Source organism: Rhinatrema bivittatum, chromosome 7 (genome assembly GCF_901001135.1).
Source record: "Rhinatrema bivittatum chromosome 7, aRhiBiv1.1, whole genome shotgun sequence".
Classification (NCBI taxonomy): domain Eukaryota; kingdom Metazoa; phylum Chordata; class Amphibia; order Gymnophiona; family Rhinatrematidae; genus Rhinatrema; species Rhinatrema bivittatum.
This window is the reverse complement of record NC_042621.1, coordinates 89494679-89517976: the sequence shown is the minus strand read 5'-3', so window position 1 is coordinate 89517976 and position 23298 is coordinate 89494679. Positions and strand designations below refer to the sequence as shown.

The 23298-nt window shown below is 44.6% G+C and overlaps 1 protein-coding gene across 1 annotated transcript in view; it reads left to right on the top strand.

The window, feature by feature from the left end:
* SLC7A6OS (solute carrier family 7 member 6 opposite strand) overlaps positions 1 to 23298 on the top strand; it is a 49199-nt gene that overhangs the window by 19648 nt on the left and 6253 nt on the right. The window contains exons 3-4 of the mRNA XM_029608664.1: positions 5043 to 5246; positions 13800 to 13947. Coding sequence (XP_029464524.1) covers positions 5043 to 5246; positions 13800 to 13947 — 352 coding nt within the window. The remainder of the gene's footprint in view (positions 1 to 5042; positions 5247 to 13799; positions 13948 to 23298) is intronic.

Below are 23298 nucleotides of genomic sequence, written 5' to 3'. Positions count from 1 at the left end.
CAGGTCGGTTTCAACACTCCTATTGTAGTGATAAAGTACTATCACTTGGAGATTATATGGATCCCTTCTGAGGCTCTGCTGCCAACAGAGCTTTCTTTCTCCCATCTGATGGGAAGAATGAGAGACAGCAACAGGAAGCTTCACAAGAAAAGGGTCATTTGACACACCCCCACCCCCAAAAAAATCCTGGACATTACTGGTATCCTGGGGATGAAGAGATCACCAATAGAGGGATGCTTCTTATTTTTGTTTTCCCTCAAGATTGGGACTCTTTTATGAGAGTCTTCTTTAAGAATAGGTCAACCTTATTTCATGGCCAGAATGTATTTGGGCTTTTTCCAAATATTTCTAGATCTACGCAATATCATAAACATACATTTTTGGCAATGTGCCAAGAGGTATTGGCTTTAGACTCAATGTTTCGCCATCAATAAGAACGGCTGAATTAGCATGACATTTCGGTAAGGTTATCTGACTGTGCAGAATGTACCCTTCTTTCCTAGCTCTTAAGAGTTCCCACACGTGCACTTCCTCATAAGATCCTCAGTCTTTTTTTTTTTTTTTTTTGTCTAATCTTGGGACTCCCCGTGGTTATGGCTGATTTAATCCTGCATCTTACCCATAACAGGGATATTCTATAGACAAGATAAATAGTCCATTATCTACCCACCTCCCTGAAGAGCCGATTACTAAGGTTTAACTCTGGAAGAGACTGAGGGGCTAATATAATAGTGGCCACATGAAGGACTTTTGTGCATGCATATAGGTGATGCATATAGGGAAAAATAACCCATGCTATAATTACACAATGTTGGGTTCCATATTAGGTGCTACAACCCAAGAAAGAGATCTAGGTGTCATAGTGGATAACACATTGAAATCGTCGGTGCAGTGTGCTGCGGCAGTCAAAAAAGCAAACAGAATGTTGGGAATTATTAGAAAAGGAATGATGAATAAAACGGAAAATGTCATAATGCCTCTGTATCGCTCCATGGTGAGACCGCACCTTGAATACTGTGTACAGTTCTGGTCGCCGCATCTCAAAAAAGATATAATTGCGATGGAGAAGGTACAGAGAAGGGCTACCAAAATGATAAGGGGAATGGAACAACTCCCCTATGAGGAAAGACTAAAGAGGTTAGGACTTTTCAGCTTGGAGAAGAGATGACTGAGGGGGGGATATGATAGAGGTGTTTAAAATCATGAGAGGGGTAGATGTGAATCGGTTATTTACTCTTTCGGATAGTAGAAAGACTAGGGGGCACTCCATGAAGTTAGCATGGGGCACATTTAAAACTAATCGGAGAAAGTTCTTTTTTACTCAACGCACAATTAAACTCTGGAATTTGTTGCCAGAGAATGTGGTTCGTGCAGTTAGTATAGCTGTGTTTAAAAAAGGATTGGATAAGTTCTTGGAGGAGAAGTCCATTACCTGCTATTAAGTTCACTTAGAGAATAGCCACTGCCATTAGCAATGGTAACATGGAATAGACTTAGTTTTTGGGTACTTGCCAGGTTCTTATGGCCTGGATTGGCCACTGTTGGAAACAGGATGCTGGGCTTGATAGACCCTTGGTCTGACCCAGTATGGCAATTTCTTATGTTCTCTGTGCTATTGGATGACCTCACATACTGGTTATATCTGATTTATCCTGCTATAATGGAAAAATCTCATTACAGATAATAGACTTTATTTATATTCTACATATATCTAGAATTCATGGCAGATTACAAACATTACATAATAAATACATTAAGGGGCGGATTTTCATACTCGGCGAATAGGCCTACTTTTGTTTGCGCTCCAGGCGCAAACAACAGTACGCTGGATTTTAGTAGATACGCGCGGAGCCGCGCGTATCTGCTAAAAACCTGGATCGGCGCGCGCAAGGCTATCAATTTTGTATAGCCGGCGCGCGCCGAGCCGCGCAGCCTACCCCCGTTCCCTCCGAGGCCGCTCCGAAATCGGAGCGGCCTCGGAGGGAACTTCCTTTTGCCCTCCCCTCACCTTCCCCTCCCGTCCCCTACCTAACCAACCCACCCGGCCCTGTCTAAGCCCCCCCCTTACCTTTGTCGGGGGATTTACGCCTCCCAGAGTGAGGCGTAAATCCCTGCGCGTCAGCGGGCCTCCTGCGCGCCGGGACGCGACCTAGGGGCGGGTCCGGAGGGCGCGGCCACGCCCCCGGGCCGCCCCGGGCCGTAGCCACGCCCCCGGGCCCGCTCCCGACACGCCCCGAAAACGCAGCGCGGTTCGGGCCCGCCCCCGACACGCCCCCTCCGAAAACCCCGGGACTTATGCGAGTCCCGGGGCTCTGCGCGCGTCGGTAGGCCTATGTAAAATAGGCTTACCGGCGCGCAGGGCCCTGCTCGCCTAAATCCGCCCGGTTTTGGGCGGATTTAGGCGAGCAGGGCTCTGAAAATCCGCCCCTAAGAACATAAATAGACAAAACAGAGACATTAAAAAAAAATAGCACAAGACAACCACAGACTTTTTGAAAAATAAACTTTGACTGGTCTAATAAAGCATCCACATTAAAACACTAAAAAAAAAGTCTACACTCAACCAGCAAACGCAGAGGCTTAGAATATTTAATTAAAAAAAAAATTAAATTCTTTATAAGTTTCAAAATAATTCAAACAAGCATAAAAGCAGCTTGACAGAAACCCAGGGTATAAAACAAGTCACAAAAGTATCATTTTATTTGAGAGAAAACCAAAAAAATGCATTACCCATTTATCAAGGCCACAATCATAATGGAATTAAGGACCAATGGAACAATGTCCCTGACAAGAGGAAAAAAATCAATAAAGGTAAACTGATCTTATTAACAAATCAACTGCATTTCACAGCAAATCAGATGGATCTTTGGGTAAAGGCAAGATTCACAGCAACCCTACTATCTAATAAGATGAATGGGTTGAAAAAAGGTATATCTATTTCCATTCAAGTTAATTCAACATTTGGCAGGGTAACAAGAACAAATTCCCCGCCTAAATTCTAATCTGTATCTCTCAGTTGAAGAAAGAAACATAGAAATGACGGCAGAAGAAGACCAAACGGCCCATCCAGTCTGCCCAGCAAGCTTTTGCACTTTTTTTTTTCTCATACTTATCCGTTACTCTTGGCCCTTAGTAACCTTTTGGTTCTATTTCCCTTCCATCCCCGCCATTAATGTAGAGAGCAGTGTTGGAACTGCATCTAAGTGAAATAGCTTAATTAGTTAGGGGTATTAACCGCCGCAATAAGCAAGCTACACCCATGCTTATTTGTTTACCCAGACTATGTATTTCAGTCCTTGGTTGTGGTTTTTATAGATCCCCTTTTCTTCATTCCCCCCTGCCGTTGAAGCAGAAAGCTACGCTGGATAAAGGCTCTTCTCCTCATCTGTCTGTCTGCAGACATCAGGAAAAATACATTTCTTATGGGCCATAAACAAGGTGTGTCTGGGATTTTTTTTTTGTTTTGTTTTTTTGTTGTTTTTTTTAAACCTCACATTCAATTTTCTGTCTGCTTTTGTGGAACAAGAAATCAGTAAAGTTTGTTTGATCGTTGATCATATCTTCAGACTGCTAAAAATTAGTTAAATTAAAAATATCAGGAGAAACTGCTGAAACAAGACACTCTATCATCTTATTTAACATTAGGAAAATATATCTTAGGGAGGGCAAGTTCTCTTCAAAAATACATACATTACAAGTTCTTTGGAACCAATTAGAGAGGTATGTGGAAAGTTAAATAAACAAAGATTCAGAAGTATTCATCTATTCTCAAAAATTTCCAAATGCCTATTAATGGAAGAAGTATCCTTAATGATCACAGATCTAAGTTCTTGAGAAGTAAGATCATGAGCTCACACAACTTTTAACCTCCTCTTTATGGTTAGCAGCCTGTACTTTTGAAGAGGATGTCTACCCTTTATTGGTATCCAGGAAGAGGGAGAAATCATCCAGTTAACATTTCTTTCCAAATGGACAATAGCCCGTAGCACATCCTCAAGTCTAGTGTTTGCCAATCTCTGCAGGGAGCTCCTGTAATCCATCCATCTCACTGTTCTTCTGTAGCTGGGGACACACCACACTGCTTTAATCTGTCCCCAGCAGAGACAGGTTCAGCGGCCCATCTCAGAGTGCAAGCCTGGAGGAGGATTGTGGTACTTGGAACTTCAAGATGTTTCAGCCTCTGGCCGAAAAAACGCTGTTCCACTTGTCAGCAGCAAAAGATTCAGTTCGCTTTCTTCATCTTTCTGCTGCTCACCATTTTTAGTTCCATTGTACTGCAAAGAGGCATTGAATTGTTCTCTGAATTACCCTGTGGGTTAGGGAGATCTTCAGCATTGCCTTACTTCCTCATATTCCAACTTTTCTAGGGATTTGCAGGTATTTTTATTTAAAATGGTTAAAAGGAAAGAGTAATGGATTCAGGCAGCTATTTCATCTGTGTGAAACCACCACCCAACACCCTGGCTGGGGAAAAAAAATACCACAATTTCTTATGGAATTGTGCACTCTGTGTACTATATTTTAGGGATTATACCATAGTAAAAATTTATGACTCTGAATAACAATAACTGGATTTCACAGTAGATGATCTGAGGTACAGATGAATATGTATTGCTGCCTGATCCTATTTTGATCATGAGATTTTTTCTTTAATTGTATTGCAGTTTTAAGGCCCCTTAATGTTTTACACTTTTTTTTAATGTCATATTAAGTATTTAGACAGAGTGTCAGAGCTGTAGGACACTGTCTAGTCAAAGGTATATATTTGGCCTCTGTCCAGTTCAAAGCTAGTAATTTATGTAAAGAACACTCCTGAAAACTGTTACACTGTAGGGCTATAAAATTAAAAGAAATATAAGCCAAAATAGGCAAAGTATAGTAGATTTAAAAAGTGAGATTTATGTGGAGGAGCAAGGATGGATTGGTTCTAATCACCACAGTATATATGATGTGTTTGTCAAGAATATGTAATAAATGTGAGCATATCTCCACAAATATTATCTGGAATATCTTTTGATGTGATGATTTTCTTTTAAAAATAGAAATCGGATGATCCAGATGTGGTTCTCTGCAACTCAGTAAGGCTGATTCGGAAACAACTAACCTTGGCGGAAACTAGTCAAGGGGAACAGCACCATGAGAAGAGTGATGATTATGTATATGACATTTATTACATGGAGACATCCACCCAAGGTTGGATCCAGGACATCATCTCGGTGAAGCCTTACGCCCAGGAATGTGAACTGGTAAAATGCGCACAGACTGATTTTATAAACAAAAGCCGCTGTACAATAAATGAGTATATCAAAGAAAAGCACAACACATTTTATTTATGTATGTGGGCTGATAGGTGTTTCATTTTCAACCACATTTTTATTTATTTTTTTCTATGGCGCCTTTAGTCTAAACGTTAGAGGCAGCGTTGAGACTGGGAGATAGAAATTCAATATTATGTGACCCCAAAGCACTTTTATTTGCTGACCATTTTCCTTTACAATGGGCAGATGCTTGGGTTAAATACTTAGGCATGTGTCTACATAGCAAATCACTTGGGTTCTCTATATGAATTTGTTCCAGGTCAAAGTTGATTCAGATATTGGTTGAGGGCACCAGTAATTCTGCAGATCTCACAATGGAAAAACAAATGGTATCACCATTAAATTTGTGATACATTTTACATGTAGGGCGAAACGAATTGCCCTCAAACCTGTCCAACTCACTTTTAATTACGTATATGCAAGAGAGGTGGCAAGCTCTTTGAAGGCTATTGAACCTTCCTTGGAACAAATCTCTGCACATCCCATTACTAGATAAATCAAGTTTTATACCAGGCTTGGAATACCCCATATACCGCAGACTAGGACGTTTGTGGCATTATATCATAGTGTCTTTTATAGATGCACGTTTCCAAAAAACTGTATACATTTACAGAGGCAATGGAGATTTTAGGGTTCAGATCCACAGAGTACATGTCTTAGTGGCAAATCAAACATTTTAGTAACAGCATGCATCATCATTGGATAGTCTTTCGTCTCCTGCTTTCCAGAGACTAATGATTATGTACAGAAATGGAATTAATTCCATGTCCTCCTCATATAAAATACCTTGACTCGCTATTCCCATATGGGGGATGATGGTAGCATCATGGAGTCTGGAAATAAAAACTGAGGATGAGGAGTATGATTTGATAACTTGCATCACGATGCTGCATAAAAGTACTGAATGGGTTATATTGAGGGAAATGCAAGTAAAAATTTGGCGTAAAATGTATTTGTTCCCCCATACAGAGCTTATAAGACCGGTTTAGTGAACTCATCTATTTGTTTGACATGTCAAGGAAATAATGCCACTTTTTCACTGTGGGAATCTGATAGAATTCAGCAGTTCTGGACTGCAGTTTGGGATATCTTAGCAAGGGCAAACTGCACTCCTACTAAGATGGCACCTTTGTTATGCATACTGGGCAATTTTTAGAGGATGAATATCTGAGTAAAGGGGAATTTCCTAGCGTGTAGCCAGATGGACTCAGGACCAATGGGTATAGTGTACTCCTGATAGCAGCTAGGAGACTGAGTCAGAGAAAATTTACCTCAAGAAGACGAGCCTTGCTCTTCTGCGGTGATACCTAAGGGTCCTTCCCCCCCCCCAGTCGAGAATTCCTGAGGTGATTTCCGAGATCCCTCAGAGGCAAACCTCGGTTTGGTAGCCGGCTCCCAGCGTGGACTTAGCCCCCAGGGCAGCTGAGAGTCAGCAGGTTTTGAATCGAGCGCGGCGGTGAAGGTAATTCCCTCTCCCCCCGCAACCGGAGACCGCCCAGCACGAGACTGGGAAACACCAAGACAAGGTAAGGTAGAAAACCTCTTCTAAGTCTCCGGCCTCTGAGACTCAATTAGCCACACAGATCGTCCCCTTTGGCGTCTGTAAAATCGGGTTGAGCAGCTCCATATGGGCTAGACCCCGATCTGGTGCGAGGGTCCACACACGTGGAGACCCTCTGGGGGGCGGGTCGCCATCTTGTCCGCGTGGTCGCCGGCGCCATTTCCTCCCCTTGATCGCAGTTATGCCTGCTCAATTGAGCCATGCGCACAGCGGCACGCACATCTGTGCCTATCGCACAGCGACGTGTATAACGGTGCTGGGCATATAGTGGTCCGCACAAATACCGCATTGCACACAGCGGCGCGCACATCTCGGCTAGGTGCACAAAGTAGTTTACCTGCGCGCACATCTTGCGCATCCTGCACGCACATCGTTGGCGCACCCTGAGCGGACAAAGCCTCCCGGCGCGCATACCATCGCGCACAGACAAGTTTTGAATCACTCCATGCACACAAATCATGGTGGCCTCTGCCCTATGCCAGCAGTGCGAAGAGGCTCGGGGGGAACATAAGCAAGGCCCCCCACAGCCAATAGAGGGATCTGGTTCCACTGATGATAGTATCCCGGACCTCTGTATCTCCGACTCTGCGCCTACACAAGAAGGCACCTCGGGGGGCCTCCACCATAACCCCACATGGATTCAATATGGATCTGGGGACTTTTTCCTGGGTGGAATTCTTCAAAGGGCCGCAAACCTTTGTCCAAGCGCAATCGGTACTGCCTGCGACACAGCCCCAGTCTTCACCAGAAGCACAAGACCTTCCAAGCATCTCTTGAACCTCTCGAGACGTGCCACACCTAGGCAAGAGCCTCCCTACAGGGGATACAGACACCTCGGGGGGGGGGGGGACGAGACTGACTCCCTGGAGGAAGGGGAAATCCCTCCATGGATGTAATCATACCGAATCATGCTATGATTCTTCTCCAAAAATGAGTTACCAGCTCTCATGTCTCTGACCCTGAAGACACTGGGCATTCCAGGCACGGGTAGCACAGCGGAACCAAAGACAAACCCGGTTTTGGTGTCCCTCTCTCAGGCCTCATGCTATTTCCCAATGTTGCAGCCCGTACAACAACTGATGCCCCGAAGGCCACCTTCAAAGGAGAATGGGCCTTAAAAGCCCTATATTCCCTGGAACCCATGGCCAAGGAACTTCTCCGGTTTCCAAAAGTGGACGCCATGGTCTGTGCACTCTCTAAGCGCACAACCATCTCGGTCGAAGGAGGAGCGGCACTCAAGGATGCCCAGGACAGATGTCAGGAAGCCATCCTTAAATAGTCCTTTGATGTAGCAGCAATGACCCTGCAAATCACTTCCTGCTGCGCCATAGTAACATGTGCCTGCTTGCTTTTCTCCAGAGACGCAACCATGTCCGGTGAAACAGAACTGGCGATATTCTTCCTCACGGATGCGACCTCAGCCAGGTGCATCTCCTCCATAGTGGCAGCCAGAAGACAACTATGGCTTTGAAATTGGTCAGCTGACGCGACCTCCAAAGCAAACCTCACGAGAATGCTTTTTAAAATATCCCTCTTATTCGGAAGCGAACTGGAGAAGTTAGCCAACAAATGGGGCGAATCTCCAGTATCTCATCTACCGGAGGACAGGAACAAAAGAAACCAGCGCTCCTTCCCCCGAAGAACCAAGGGCAGAGGAACCCAGTGCTTCAGACCATACAAGAGCACTAAATACCAAGCACCTCACCCCGCAGGCAGGGCCAGTCCTTTCGGAACAGACACAACAAGAGGGGAGCAGGCTCAGGTACAGGCTCCGGCCACACCCCACTATGAAAAACAGCAGACCCATCCACAGGAAGAAGTCATAGGGGGCAGACTTACCCTCTTCTACCAAAGATGGGTCGAGATAACGTCTGACAAGTGGGTCCTAACCATCATTCGAGAGGGATACTATTTGGGCTTCGACAGCATCCCTCCAGACAAATTTGTGAGATCACCGTGCCACTCCCTCTCCAAGAGGATGGCAGTAGAAACCACACTGAAAAAACTATTCAGCCTAAAGGTGATAACCCCGGTGCCCACACACCAACAAAATACTGGTCACTATTCCATCTATTTTATCGTTCCCGAGAAGAAAGGAGCTTTCGGCCCATCCTGGACCTCAAGACCGTCAATCGTTACCGGAGGGTACCACACTTCCGCATGGAAATCCTACGCTCAGTCATAAGGGCAGTACAGCCGGGAGAATTCCTTACTTCACTGGATCTATCCAAAGCCTGTCTCCACATCCTGGTCAGTCACGACCATCAGCGCTTCCTATGCTTTGCGATATTGGACCATCATTACCAGTTCCGGGCGCAACCCTTTAGACTAGCCTACCGCCTCTCGGACCTTCACCAAAATAATGGTGGTAATGGTGGCAACACTGAGGAAAGAAGGAATCCTCGTTCACCCTTATCTGAATGATTGGCTGATCAGGGCAAAATCTCCAGAGGAAAGTCACCAGGCGACCACCAGAGTCAAGACCTTGCTGCAGAATCTCGGGTGGGTTGTCAACACAGCCGAGAATTGCCTGCAGCCCTCCCAATCGCTAGAGTACTTGGGAGTCCGGTTCGACACCAAACAATACAAGGTTGTCCTTCCCCCTTCAAGGAGAAGGAAACTGATGGGTCAGCTACGAAAACTGTTGAACTATGCTCGTCCCAAGGTATGGGACTACCTCCAAGTCCTCTGTCTCATGACATAAACCCTGGAAGTCGTTCCATGGGCAAGGGCCCACATGCGCCCACTACAACGTTCCCTACTGTCATGATGGAACCCGATGTCCCAGAACTACTCCATTCACCTCCAGCTACCAGCAGAGGTTTGGACCCAGCTCCAGTGGTGGCTACTGGAAGACCATCTGAGCAAGGGAGCAAAACTATCCCCACCAAACTGGATCTTGCTCACCACGGATGCGAGCCTGCGAGGGTGGGGAGCCCACTGTCAGGAACTGATGGCCCAGGGACAATGGGACAAGGAAGAGGCGGGATGCCTGAACAGTCAGACTAGCCTGTCTACGATTCAGCCACAGACTTCAGGGCAAGTCTGTCAGTTATGTCAGACAATGCCACTACAGTTGCTTACATCAACCGCCAAGGAGGAACCAGAAGCCAACAGGTGTCCCTGGAGATAGACCCACTCATGGCGTGGGTGGAAACAACCTGCAAGGCATCTCAGCCTCACACATCGCGGGAAAGACAACATCTCTGCGGACTACCTCAGCAGAGAGAGTCTAGACCCAGGGGAATGGACGCTGTCGACCACAGCCTTCCAGTTGACAGTAAATCGCTGGGGAACTCCAGCCATGGATCTACTGGCAATCTGGTCCAACGCCCAAGTTGTTCAGCCACAGACGAGAACTGCAATCCCGGAGAATCGACGCCCTCGTCCAGACCTGGCTACAGGAAGACCTGCTGTACGCCTTTCCCCCATGGCCACTACTGGGCAGGATCATCCACAAGATAGAACACCACAGGGGACTAGTACTTCTAGTGGCCCCGGACTGGCCAAGAAGGCCATGGTACGCAGACATGTGAAAACGTCTTGCGGGGAACCTTCTGTTCCTACCTCTACACAGGGACCTTCTCCAGCAAGGACTGATCCTCCACGAAGACCCGACTCTATTCTCTCTCATGGTCTGGCCCTTGAGAGAACTCGCCTGAAGAAAAGCAGATACTCTAAGGCAGTGATTGACACCTTGCTCTGAGTACACAAGTTCTCCACATCCCTAGCTTACATACGAATATTGCTATTATTCGAAGCCTGGTGTGAGGGCCGCAAGATCCTTCCGCAGATAGTCAAAATTCCCATCATCTTGGAATTCCTGCAGGATGGCTTGAAGAAGAGGTTGTCGCTCAACTCCCTCAAGATTCAGGTGGCCGTGCTCGCCTGCTTCAGAGCCAAAGTGGATGGCATCAGCTTATCAACCCATCCATATGTTTCCCATTTCCTGAGAGGGGTCAAACAAATCCGCCCACCAGTGCCGGTGCTCCTATGGAATCTCAATCTAGTACTTGACTTCCTAGCAGGAACTTCCTTCAGACCAACACGCGGCCTGTCACTAAGGCTTCTGACCTTGAAGACTGCATTCCTAGTGGCAATATATTCAGCCCGTCGTATCTCTGAACTTCAAGTGCTATCCTGTCAGGAACCATTCCTCAGGTTCACACCGGGAACCATACTGCTACGCACTGTCCCTTCCTTCCTTCCGAAGGTGGTTTTTCAATTTCATCTAAATCAAACCATCTCGCTGCCATCTCTAGACGAACATAAGGACTCGGAAGACTCACGCCTTCTTCGCCAACCAAATATCGGCAGACTTCTAGTCTGATACCTGGAGAGATCGGAATCTGTTCAAAAGACGGACCACCTATTCGTCTTTCACAGCGGGAAGAAACAGGGAAGTGGCCTCGCGGGCAACCATAGCCCGCTGGATCAAAGAAGTAATCAAGATGGCCTATGTAGAGGTAGGGAAGCCTCCACCTCTACAAGTCAAGGCCCATTCCACCAGAACTCAGGCAGTGTCCTGGGCAGAAAACAAGATGCTGTCACATGACTAATTCTGTCAGGCGGCGACCTGGTCCTCCATTCATACCTTCTCGAGGTTCTACCGCCTGGATGTTCAGGCCCGGGAGGACAAAGCATTTGCAAGGGCAGTACTAAGTGGGCCACGGGCAGCCTCCCACCCAGTTCAGGAGTAGCTTTTGTACATCCCATTGGTCCTGAGTCCATCTGGCTACATGCTAGGAAATGGAGAAATTACTTACCGAATAATTTCGTTTTCCTTAGTGTAGACAGATGGATTCAGCACCCCACCCACGGCTGCCCCAGAATCCGGGAACCTCTGGTGAAAAACCCAGAGAACAAGACAAGCACGGGTAAGCCAGGTATTACCCCTAGTTTAAGACACCCATAGTTGCCGGGTGTCGGCGTTTCTCGGTTGAGTGTACTGGCAGTCTCCAGCTAGAATTCACGTCAGCTAGTTCAAGTTAACCAAGTTATTCAAACACGCATATATCCACAATAGCTTTTCGAGGAGAATACTGAAGAGCAGAGCTTCCTACAGAGGTATATGTAGTGTTGACGTCAGATTGAAATCTGACTCCGTCTCCAACTGCTATCAGGCGCACACTATACCCATTGGTCCTGAGTCCATCAGTGTACCTTAAGGAGAACTAAATTGTCAGGTAAGTAATTTCTCCATTTCATTGGATTCTTCCATAACTCAATCTAACAGTTTGTCTTTCATATGCTCAGTATTTGCTCACCTCCCTTTGCCTAGCGGGATTGAAGACAGACTTTTTTTTTTCAGTTAGAGAGCCAATCAGCAGAAAGGACTATACCTTCCCATGGAGCATATATTCCAAATGGCACCTACACTTCCTTGTGAGCCCAAGCACTTGCTGACGTACTTGCTCCTCCTTTTTGACTTGTATCTCATCACATATTCAAGGAAATTACATCTCCGCACCTTAGCGTTGTACCACATTTGGGTACTCGCTAAACCAATTTCTAATCCTCCCTTGATGTCGAGATTTATGACAGGCTTGTACCACTTTAAGCCCCTGACACAAAAACCTCCACTTTCTTGAAGCTTGAGTACTGTACTTTCTCAATTTATGAAATCGCCTTTTGGACCCCTATAATTGGATTCTATTCAGTTCCTGACATGGACAGCAGCATTTCTCTCAGCTGCGTGAGTCAGCAGGCTCTGTCCTCATGTCTTCTGTATGCCATGTGTAGACTTTTCTCATGATATGGCATCATTCCCAATCACTCATACTTTCTACCAGATAGTTGGTGCGGATTTCCAGATCAGTCATTCCATTATACTATCTACCTTTTCTCTGAGATCACATTTCCATGAAGAAGAAAAAGACCTTCATACCTTTAGAATACGAAAAAGCCTTCACCTAGGATACAAATTAAATTCTACTATATTGCCCTGCTTCACAATTATTTATTTATTTATTTATAACTTTTCTATACCGAAGTTCAAATAACAGAGTTAATTATCACTCCGGTTTACATTGCAACATTCAACATACGGTGACAAAAAGTAGCTGTCTTACCTAGAACAGGAGGAGAAAAACTTGGATGCAACTTTATTGCATATGACCCTAACAGGTTTGAAGTTGCAGTCACCAGACTTCCATTTTCTACCTGGATAGCAGAATGCATTCACTGCTGCTACACCTTAGCAGGCTTGCAGATCACACACTGTCAAATCTCATCTCATCAGAGCTATGGCTTCTACTGCTACTCATCTTAGAGAAGTATGTCTCGAGGACATTTGCAAATCTACGATTTAGTAATCCCTTCACACCTTTCCCTGCTACTGTCTAGACATCCTCTCAAGGTCTGACAGCATCTTCAGACAAGCAGTTTTGCGTACTCTGTTCTTGCAGAAGTCTATTCTCCACGGTGAGGTTCACATTGCTTATTCAAGTAATCGCTCCGCCGCAACCCAGCTTGGGACTCCCCACATGTAATGGCTAATTCAGCCTGCTTATTGACAGAAAAAGCATGTTTGCTCACCAAAATGGTGTTTTCCATAGATAGCAGTATGAATTAGCCATAGAACATCCACTCATCACCCTGGAGAGTCAACTACCTAGCAATGTTTAGGTAAGATGTAGACTGAGGAGGCTCTCTAGGTGACGCCCACACGGGAACTCTCACACATGCTCCATAGAGCTTAAAGCTCAAGCTAGGAGATGAAGTCCCTTCAATGCCACTGTATGACATCACCGCATATGTAATGGCTAATTCATCCTGCTACCTACACAAAATACCATTTATGGTGAGCAAACATGCTTTGGTGTACCATACACGAGATTACATTATTCAGTGATGGTTTTCAGGACCTTACAGTTCTGTCATGAAGAGATAATGGCACATTTTCTCTTTGAAATCTACAGGTGGATGATCATAAATCACAAGAAATCTATGAAGATGAAGATGATGAGAATGAGGAAAACAACTGGCGCAATGAGTATCCTGATGAAGATGAATTTCTCTTTGAGGAAGAAGAGGAAGAAAATAGTGATAATGATGAGAGAAACAAAGGTATTATAATTAAGTTGTCTCCTTGACTTTAAAACACAAGTGTTCACAGGACATACAATAATAGTGAATGCCTGTTAAGGTTTTTAAGTAGTTATTTGTGATAAATGTTTTACACAACTCCTGCAACTGATCTGAAACCCTGAAAATGCCATGTTAGTAAGCGTCACTACGTATCATTATTGAATGGATTCGGTTGGTCCATATCTGCAGTATTTTATAATGAATTACCTCACATGATTATCCAGTCAGATCCCATCCCCCGAGAGGTAATTTATGATAACATTCTGAACAACTCTGCTTCCAGAATTGGTAGAAATGCAGATGAACTGCTTAAAAGAATTTCACAAATTATAACTTGCTAATAAAATTTGTAATTTATTAATTTTTATTTATTTAAGGTTTTTTTATACCGGCATTCATGAAGCATTCACATCGTCGGTTTACATAAAAACAGGGGTGCAATGAATACAACAATGAACATAATTAAATGTGATGAAGAGATGCAGTTACAATTAACAAGGGCTGTTGAACTGGGGTGGAGGAAATAAAGAGAAATAGAAGAAGTTAATTATATACATGTATACAATATATACAGTGTACAAAATATGCAGCTGCTGTGTAGAATGTTTGCTGGTGAAGCGTATTAGTTGGAGTCAGGGAATGCTTGCCTGAACAGCCATGTCTTGAGTCTTTTCCTAAAAGTTAGGAGGCATGGCTCATTTCTGAGGTCTGGGGGGATGGAGTTCCATAAAGGCGGGCCTGCTGTGGAAAAGGCTCGGTCTCTTAAGGTGCTGTGATTAGTGGTTTTGGTAGGTGGAACATGGAGGCATCCTCTGTAAGCTTCTCTGGTCGGTCTTGTGGATTTGTGTAAGCGGAGGGGAACTTGTAGGTCGATTGTGGTATGTTGGTGAATAATTTTGTATATCAAGGTGATGGATTTGTAGATGACTCTGAAATGGATTGGTAACCAGTGAAGGTCTTTTAGGACTGGGGAGATGTGGTCTCTTTTCCTGGTGTTTGATAGTAGACGGGCTGCTGCGTTTTGAACCATTTGGAGTGGTTTGGTGTATGAGGAAGGGAGACCAAGTAAAGTAGAGTTGCAGTAGTCTAACTTTGAGAAAATGAGAGCTTGGAGGATGGTTCTGAAGTCTTTGGCATGGAAGAGGGGTCTTATCCTTTTTAAAACTTGCAGTTTGTAAAAACTTTTTAAAACTTGCAGTTTTAAAACTTGCAGTTTGTAGAAGCAGCAATTGACAGAGGGATTAATTCTTACTAGTGTGTGTACATTTGAAATAGTATATCACAATTTTCTCTTAAACTTCTTGTTTTGCTTCAGTTTTGTTTCTGATCAGTCATTGATATTTTTGTCATGCATTCATTATCTAGCCATGTTCACTTTGTCCAAACAAATAGTCCAGATGCCTGGATTTATGTTCCCCTACCAGTAGATGGAGACAGAGCGCAGCAGGTTGATATAACTGTGAGGGCGCATGTAAGGAACACCCTCAGAACACCTTAAAGCAGCAGTTCTCACCCGCTGTGTCCTGACACATTGTGTCACCAAGCACACGCAGATGTGTTGCCACACTTCCTGGTCCCCCGCTGGCCCAGCTGCTCCCCTTCACCCAGTGAGATGCAAACTCTTCCTCCACCCAGACTTGAAATGCTGATAACCCAGGCACAATGTGACAGGACAGCTGGAGTCAGCGGCACTAGCAGCATGCTCTCTTCTTCCCACTCCCTCAGCCCGGAAGAGTAAGTGAGGTGCAGCAACCATGTGCGCTGGAAGAAGAGACCATGCTAAGGTGCATGTAGCATTGACCCAAAGGAGAAGAGCAGCGCTGCCCGGAGTAATGCCAGCCCCCACAACCAATGGGTTTCCTTTCTTGAGGCCGCAAGGGTTGTAAGAAGAGGAGGCTGCTGCTAATTGCTCTTCAGTTGGGGGGGGGAGAGAGTATGTGAGTAAGTGAGAAAGCGAGCAAGTGATGCGTATAGGGAAAAATAACCCTTGCTGTAGTTACACAATGTTAGGTTCTATCTTAGGAGTTACCACTCAGGAAAGAGATCTAAACATCATAGTGCATAATACATTGAAATTGTCAGCCCAGTGTGCTGTGATCAAAAAAGCAAACAGAATGTTAGAAATTATTAAGAAGGGAATGGAAAATAAAACAGAGGATTTCATAATGCCTCTGTATCGCTCCATGGTGAGACCACATCTTGAATGCGGTGACTAGAACTGCACACAGTTTCTCAAAAAGGGTATAGCTGCATTGGAGAGAGTGCAGAGAAGGGCGACCAAAATGATAAAGGGCATGGAACAGCTCCCCTATGAGGAAAGACTAAAGAAGTTAGGGCTGTTCAGTTTGGAGAAGACAACTGAGGCGAGATATGATAGAAGTCTACAAAATCATGAAAGGAATTGAACAAGTTAATGTTAATTGGTTATTTACTCTCTCAGATAATAGAAGGACCAGGGGGCACTCCATGAAGTTAGCAAGTAGCTCATTTAAAACAAATCAAAGAAAATTCTTTTTCACTCAGCGCATAGTTAAGCTTTGGAATTCACTACCAGAGGAAGTGGTGATACCAGTTAGTGTAACTGGGTTTAAAAACGGTTTGGATAAGTTCCTAGAGGATAAATCCATAAACTGCTATGATCAAGCAATAGTAGTTTGTGATCTGTCTAATGTTTGAGTACTTGCCAGGTACGGTGACTTGGCCACTGTTGGAAACAGGATGCTGGGCATGATGGACCCTTGGTCTGACCCAGTATGGCATATCTTATGTTCTTATGTTTGAGACCCTGTGTGTGTGTGTGTTTTGTGTGTGTGTGTGAGACAGCATGTAAGTAAGTGTGGAGATTGAGAGCCTGTATATGTAAGTGTGTGATTGAGAGACTGTGTATAAGTGAGAGAGAACATGTGTGTGATTGAAGCCTGTGTAAGTGAGAGAAAGACCTTGTGTGTGACAGAGAGAGAAGAAAGTTGCTAGCAAACCCCCCACCCCCCCAGTTCACAAGAATCTCAGAGCACCTGCAAATCCAATGTTGCCAGGTATGGAGGTCAGAGCATTTTTTATCCTTATTTTTAATTACTGTATCTGCTGTATGCTTAGATTTAATTAATTTTAGGTTATTTATTTTTATACAAATGTCCTTGTATGACTATTGTGTGAATCATTCATGTACTAATGATTTTTGTTATTTAATTGTACATACACCATTTGGAAACAGTTATGATTATTGTATAGAATGACAGTATATAAATGTATTGGCATCTATACATTTTTTATATAAGTTTTTAAATTATTGAGTATTCAGTTCATCAGCTATTTTGAAATAATCTATTATGGTTTCACTACTATTGATTTTATATTTCTTGATTTGTTTTATGAGGCCTAGTGATGTTTCTCTTTTTTCCTTTGTTGCACTGCATACAGAATCTCTGGCTTGTTGCAGTTTCCAGTAAATTTTTGGTCTGCATGTTTCTATTTATGATTATGCGTCTTTATGCTGGTTTCTGCTCTTCATTTTTTATTTTTTATTTTTTTTACCTTCAGGAGTTCTCCCTCTCTTCCCTCCCCCCCCCCCCCCCCAGGAGGTCTCCTGAAAGAGTAGTCAGTAGACTACAAATAAAGTTAAAAAAAAAAAAGTCAAATGATTTGTTGCAAGCGAGGGTATGAGCTGGAGCTGGGCCCATTCAGTGGACTGAGGCTGCAGTTGGGCAGAGTTACCACTGTGAAGCTTTGCAGTGGTGAGTACGCCTGATGGGGGAAGAAGGGCTGGAGGTCTACAGGCGAGGCAATATGTTGGGGCCCAGGAACTGCGCTAAGCATGCTAGGTCATGCAGTTTGTGCGGTTCCTACTCAGCTACTTCGGGAAGATTCAGCAAGTGCCGCATGCATGCTGATAAAGTGTGTGGGGTGGTATTTCTTCAGCTTGTCATGTAGTGCTGGAAATACAGGTGACTGTAGCTCTGGAGGGTGAGGAGTTTTCTTGTCTGTGAATACTTCAGCTACAACAGTGGCCATTTTAGATCCACAGGTCTGCTCAAGAGTGTCTTAAGTAGGACTTCCTGCATTGGTGGCTGAAGTTTCTGGGGTTGGGCAGTTCCACAGGGAGCTTCAGCAGCACTGTTTTCAGAGGAATCCCCAGGTGTTCCTACTCTTAAATCCTTCAATTTCTGCCTCTCCATTTTCCACAGAATTTTTATCCTGATCCACCAGGCCTTTGCAATGAGGTGGGAAGCAGATGAGAGCTTTCCAGCTCGTATTTTCTCATGCAATAGAAGTGTTCTCAGAGTCCTTGAAGAAACAGTTCCAAGGAAATGAAATTTGGGACCTGGAAGAAGACAGGTCCTCACGATCTGACTCTAGGGGATCCTTTTAAAGAAAGCCAGAGGGAAAATTTGCGATAGATTTAGGAGGAGGAAAACTTTCTCCTGGGAAGGAAGATTTTTATCTGTCTGTTTAGGAAGGAGAAGGAACTTCCTTGTTTAAGGCATTGGGAGTATTAGACAATTCAAAGGATCAAGGGGAGAGCAATATGGCAGATGTAAGGGGAATGCTCTGACAGTTTCCTCATATCAAGCAATTGAAGAACTGATCACAGCTGAGCAGGAAATCCTGGATGTTCATCTTAAGTTGGCAAGGTGATGGGGAAACTTTAGCTGATGCACTGGTATCTGCAGTTACTAGAAAGACCATTATCCTGGTAGAAGGGGGTGGGTCTCTCAAGGATGCACAAGATCGAGGCATTGATTAAGCAGACCTTTGAGGTGCTGAGTCTGACCCTGCAGGCAGCTCTCTGCAGTGATTATGTGGCCAGAGCTTATATGTGTTGGTCACAGCAGCTTCAGGACTGTGCTCTAGATGCTTCCAGTGTTGGAATTGAGTTCTACCTTTCTGGTGAGTGAATCATATGAATTTATTCAGGCTTCAGCTAGAAGTATGGCCTCAGTGATGATAACTGACTGCTTGTTTTGAGGAATTGGGTGGTGGGTTTGGCATCCAAAGCCTACCTTGCCAAGCTTTCACTTTTAAGAGTGAGCTTCTATTTAGAGAGAATCTGTAAAAGCTGGTAAAGGACTTGGGGATGTCCAAAGCCCCTAGACTGCCAGAGGACAGGCCCAAGGGCTCGACCCAACCAACCCCAGCCAGGAGTCACTTCAGGGAGATTAGGATTTATTGTGCAGGAACGTTTACTGCAAGTCAGTGAGGTCTTCCAATTCAGAGGTATTGATTATTTCGAGGTAGCAGGAGAGTTGGTTGGAAGGCTCACACAAAGTGGCACCAGCAGCTCTCATATCACACAATGAAGGTTTGAGGACCTAACCTCTAGAAGTTCAGAGAGGAGGCCATCCTGTGGCCTTTTCCCGGAGGTGTGTCCAGGTTACTTCGGGCATTGTGAAGGATGGGTGTGGTCGAATTTTCCCAACATATTTCAAACACCTTTATGTTGTTCTTTTGCTGCTTCCTTCAGAATAGGGCAACACTAGATTTTCTCAGTCTTTTGAAGGCAATAGTACCTGTTTCGGCGGCAGAGTGAGGACAAAGAAAGTATTCAATTTAATTTGTGGTTCACAAGACGAAATGTTCTTTTCGGCTTATTTTGGACCTGCATCAAGTCAACAGGGCACTGAAAGTTTCTCGATTCCAGATGGAAGTCCTAAAGTTAATCCTGATAGCAGTGAGGCAGGGGGAGTTTTTGACTCATCTGGATTTGGCAGAAACATACAAAATCACTGATGAAACAGAGAATAGTGCAGTTTATAGAATCCAGTGGATTGCATGAACTGAGGATTTGGGGCAGCATGGTTTTAACAAGAGGTAAATCTTGTCTAATCTGATCAGGTTCTTTGATTGGGTGACCAGATATTTGGATTAAAGGAGAGCGATAGATGTAGTGTACTTGGATTTCAGTAAGGCCTTTGACACAGTTGTGCACAGGAGACATAAATAAATTGAGCATCCATGGTATGGAACCTAGAGTGACTGAATGGGTTAGAAACTGGCTGAATGGGAGGCAACAAAGGGTAGTAGTAAATGTAGTTTACTCTGAGGAGGGTGTATTACTAGTGGTGTGCCTTAAGAATCCGTCCTGGGACCAATTCTCTTCAATATTTTTGCATATAACATTGCTGAAGGATTGTCAGGAAAGGTTTGTCTTTTTGCCGATGATACCAAAATCTGCAACAGGGTTGACAGCCAGGAAGGTGTGGAAAACATGAGGTTGGATCTAGTGAAGCTCAAGTAATGGTCTAGAGACTGGCAGATAAGATATTGATGCTAAAAAATGCAGAGTAATGCATTTAGAATGCAGGATCCTAAAGGAGAGGTATAGTATTGGAGGTGAAATTCTTCTAAGCACAAAAGAGCAGGATCTGGGGTAGATTGTATCTGATGATCTTAAGATGCACAAACAGATAAATTGACAGTAAAAGCCAGAAAGATGCTTGGCTATATAGAGAGACGAAAGGTCAGCAAAAAAGGGAAATGATATTGCCCCTATAAGATCCTGGTGAGACCTCATTTGGAATACTGTGTACAGTTCTGGAGACGGCACCTTCAAAAGGATATAAACAGGATGGAGTCTACCCAGAGGGCAACTACTAAAATGATCAGTGGTCTTTGTTTTAAAGCATATGGGGTAGACCTAAAGATCTAAACATGTACATCTAGAGAAAAGGCAAGATAGGGAAGATATGACAGAGACATTTAAATATCTCAAAGTTTCCATGCTAGGGAGGCTAGCTTCTTTTAGTGGAAAGGAGGTTCCAGAACAAGGGGTCATGGGATGAGGGTGAAAGGAAGTAGACTCAAAAGTAATCTTAAGAAATATCTCTTTACAGAGAGAGTAGTAGATGCATGGAATGACCTCCAAGTGGAGGTGGTGGAAACAAAAAAAAAAAGGTATCTGAATTCAAGAAAGCATAGGATAAATACAGGGGATCTTAAGCAAGTTTAGGGGTGCAATGACTTGTCTGCTACAGGACACTTCCAGTTCACCTTCCACTTTACTTCATGATCCTAAGTTCAGGAAGAGACAATGTTTCTTCTCAGACATAGACTTTTATTTATCAGATTTGGCAGGACATAGCATTTAGAAGACGACAATTATTCCTGTCTCTAACATCCTGGCCACTAAGCACCAATTTACTTTAAGTAAGATCTGTCCATGGGTGGTTACAAACATGCCATAAACCTTAGCCTGCTTAATATATTCATAGAAACATAGAATTGAGGCAGAAGAAGACCAAACGGCCCATCCAGTCTGCCCAGCAAGCTTTCAGACCTAATTGTTTTCATACTTATCTGTTACTCTGACCGCTGAAGTCAGGGCCCTTATTGGTAACTTTTTGGGTCCAGTTCCCTTCCACCCCCACCATTGATGTAGAGAGCAGTGCTGGAGCTGCATCTAAATGAAGTATCTAGCTAATTGGTTTGAGGTAGTAACCGCCGTAATAAGCAAGCTACTCCCACGCTTGCTTTACCCTGCCTGTGCAATTCAGTCCTTGTTGGTTGTCTGAATATAAATCCTCTTTACTTCATTCCCCCCTGCCGTTGAAGCAGTGAACTTCACTGGATATGTATTCCAAGTGAAGTATCAGGCTTAATTGATTCGGGGTAGTAACCGCCGTAATAAGCAAGCTACACCCATGCTTATTTGTTTACCCAGACTATGTATTTCATTCCTTGTTGGTTGTTGTCTGAATATAAATCCTCTCTTCTCGATTCCCCCCTGCCATTGAAGCAGAGAGCTATGCTGGATATGCATTGAAAGTGAAGTATCAGGCTTATTTGGTTTGGGGTAGTAACCGCCATAACAAGCAAGCTACTCCCCTGCTTTTTTGAGGATGCAAATCCTTTTTTCCACATTTCCTCTTGCCGTTGAAGCATAGAGCAATGTTGGAGTCGCATTAACTGTGTGTATGTTTATTGAATAAGGGTATTAATCTCCAAGTAGTAGCTGTCATTCCCGCAAGCAAGCCACCCCCCATGCCGCTTCTCTTCATTCACATCCTCTAGACTTTATGGATCCACAGTGTTTATCCCATGCCCCTTTGAAATCCTTCACAGTTCTGGTCTTCACCACTTCCTCCGGAAGGGCATTCCAGGCATCCACCACCCTCTCCGTGAAGAAATATTTCCTGACATTGGTTCTGAGTCTTCCTCCCTGGAGTTTTAAATCGTGACCCTTGGTTCTGCTGATTTTTTTTGCAATGGAAAAGGTTTGTCATTGTCTTTGGATCATTAAAACCTTTCAAGTATCTGAAAGTTTGAATCATATCACCCCTGCTTCTGGTCCCTTAATGGCTAACTTACTTACTCCTGGTCCCAACTTCAGGCGATCTCCCTCTGTTCACCTCTGAAGCAGCTCTGGCTGCAGGTCTGGAGAGTGTAGGCAGGGGAGAAGGCTTGCTTCCGGGTCTGGTGCTGGTGGGCTATCTGGGGGCTGACTTCCAGTTCTGATGCTGGAAGAGGAACTGGGCTGCTCTCCACTCATCACCGTCTCAGACTCCATGCCACTGTCCAACCCTAAGCAGGGCATCTCCTCTCTCAGGTCTCCTGCCCACACCTTGTCTTCTCCCTCCTCGATAGCAGGGTTGCTGGGATGCTTTGGGTTTGCTCGCTCTCGTTCACTCCTTCTGGTTTCTCCCTTTCTCCTTATTCCCCCCCCCCCCTCCCTGTCTTATACTTTCCAGCTGATAAATATGTATAAGCTCATGCATAGTCCTGGTGGGTGGGATGGTCTTTGCATTGCAGGTTTCCCCCCTCCCAATTTCTTTGGGGGGGTCCTTGCCTCATTTCAGGTTTTTTCTCCCTCCCCATTTCTTGGGGGGAGGGGAGCTGCCACGTCTTGGACCAAGGCTGGATGGCCAGCTGTTCTGCCAGTGTCAGCGCTTTCTCAGTCTCAGACTGCCCCCCGCCTCCCATCTCCCAAGGGTGGGGATCCTTCTGACCTCTGGACTCCCTTGGCCAGTCCATGACTCCTGCTTCTGAAATTAAGTTGTTGCATTGCCCCTCAGTTGTCTTTATTTACACAGGAACTTACAAACAGGCAGATCTTGTTAAGTATCCTTCAGTTCTGTTTTAAAGTTCATCTGGCCAAAGTTTCTTTCCTTGAGCTGGGGCAGTATTTTGTTTAGTGGTTTGTTTGTTTTTTTTTTGGGGGGGGGGGCTGGCTGTCAGCATCTGTCTGCCACCTTCTTTGGCTATTATGATTCATATTTGGTGCTTTCAGTGGTAAAACATGGGAATCTCCCTACAGAATCTCTGAGGGAGTGATGGGATTGCAAAGTACATAAATTGGTCTTTTTCTGCCGTCCTATTTCTATATCCCTATCGGGG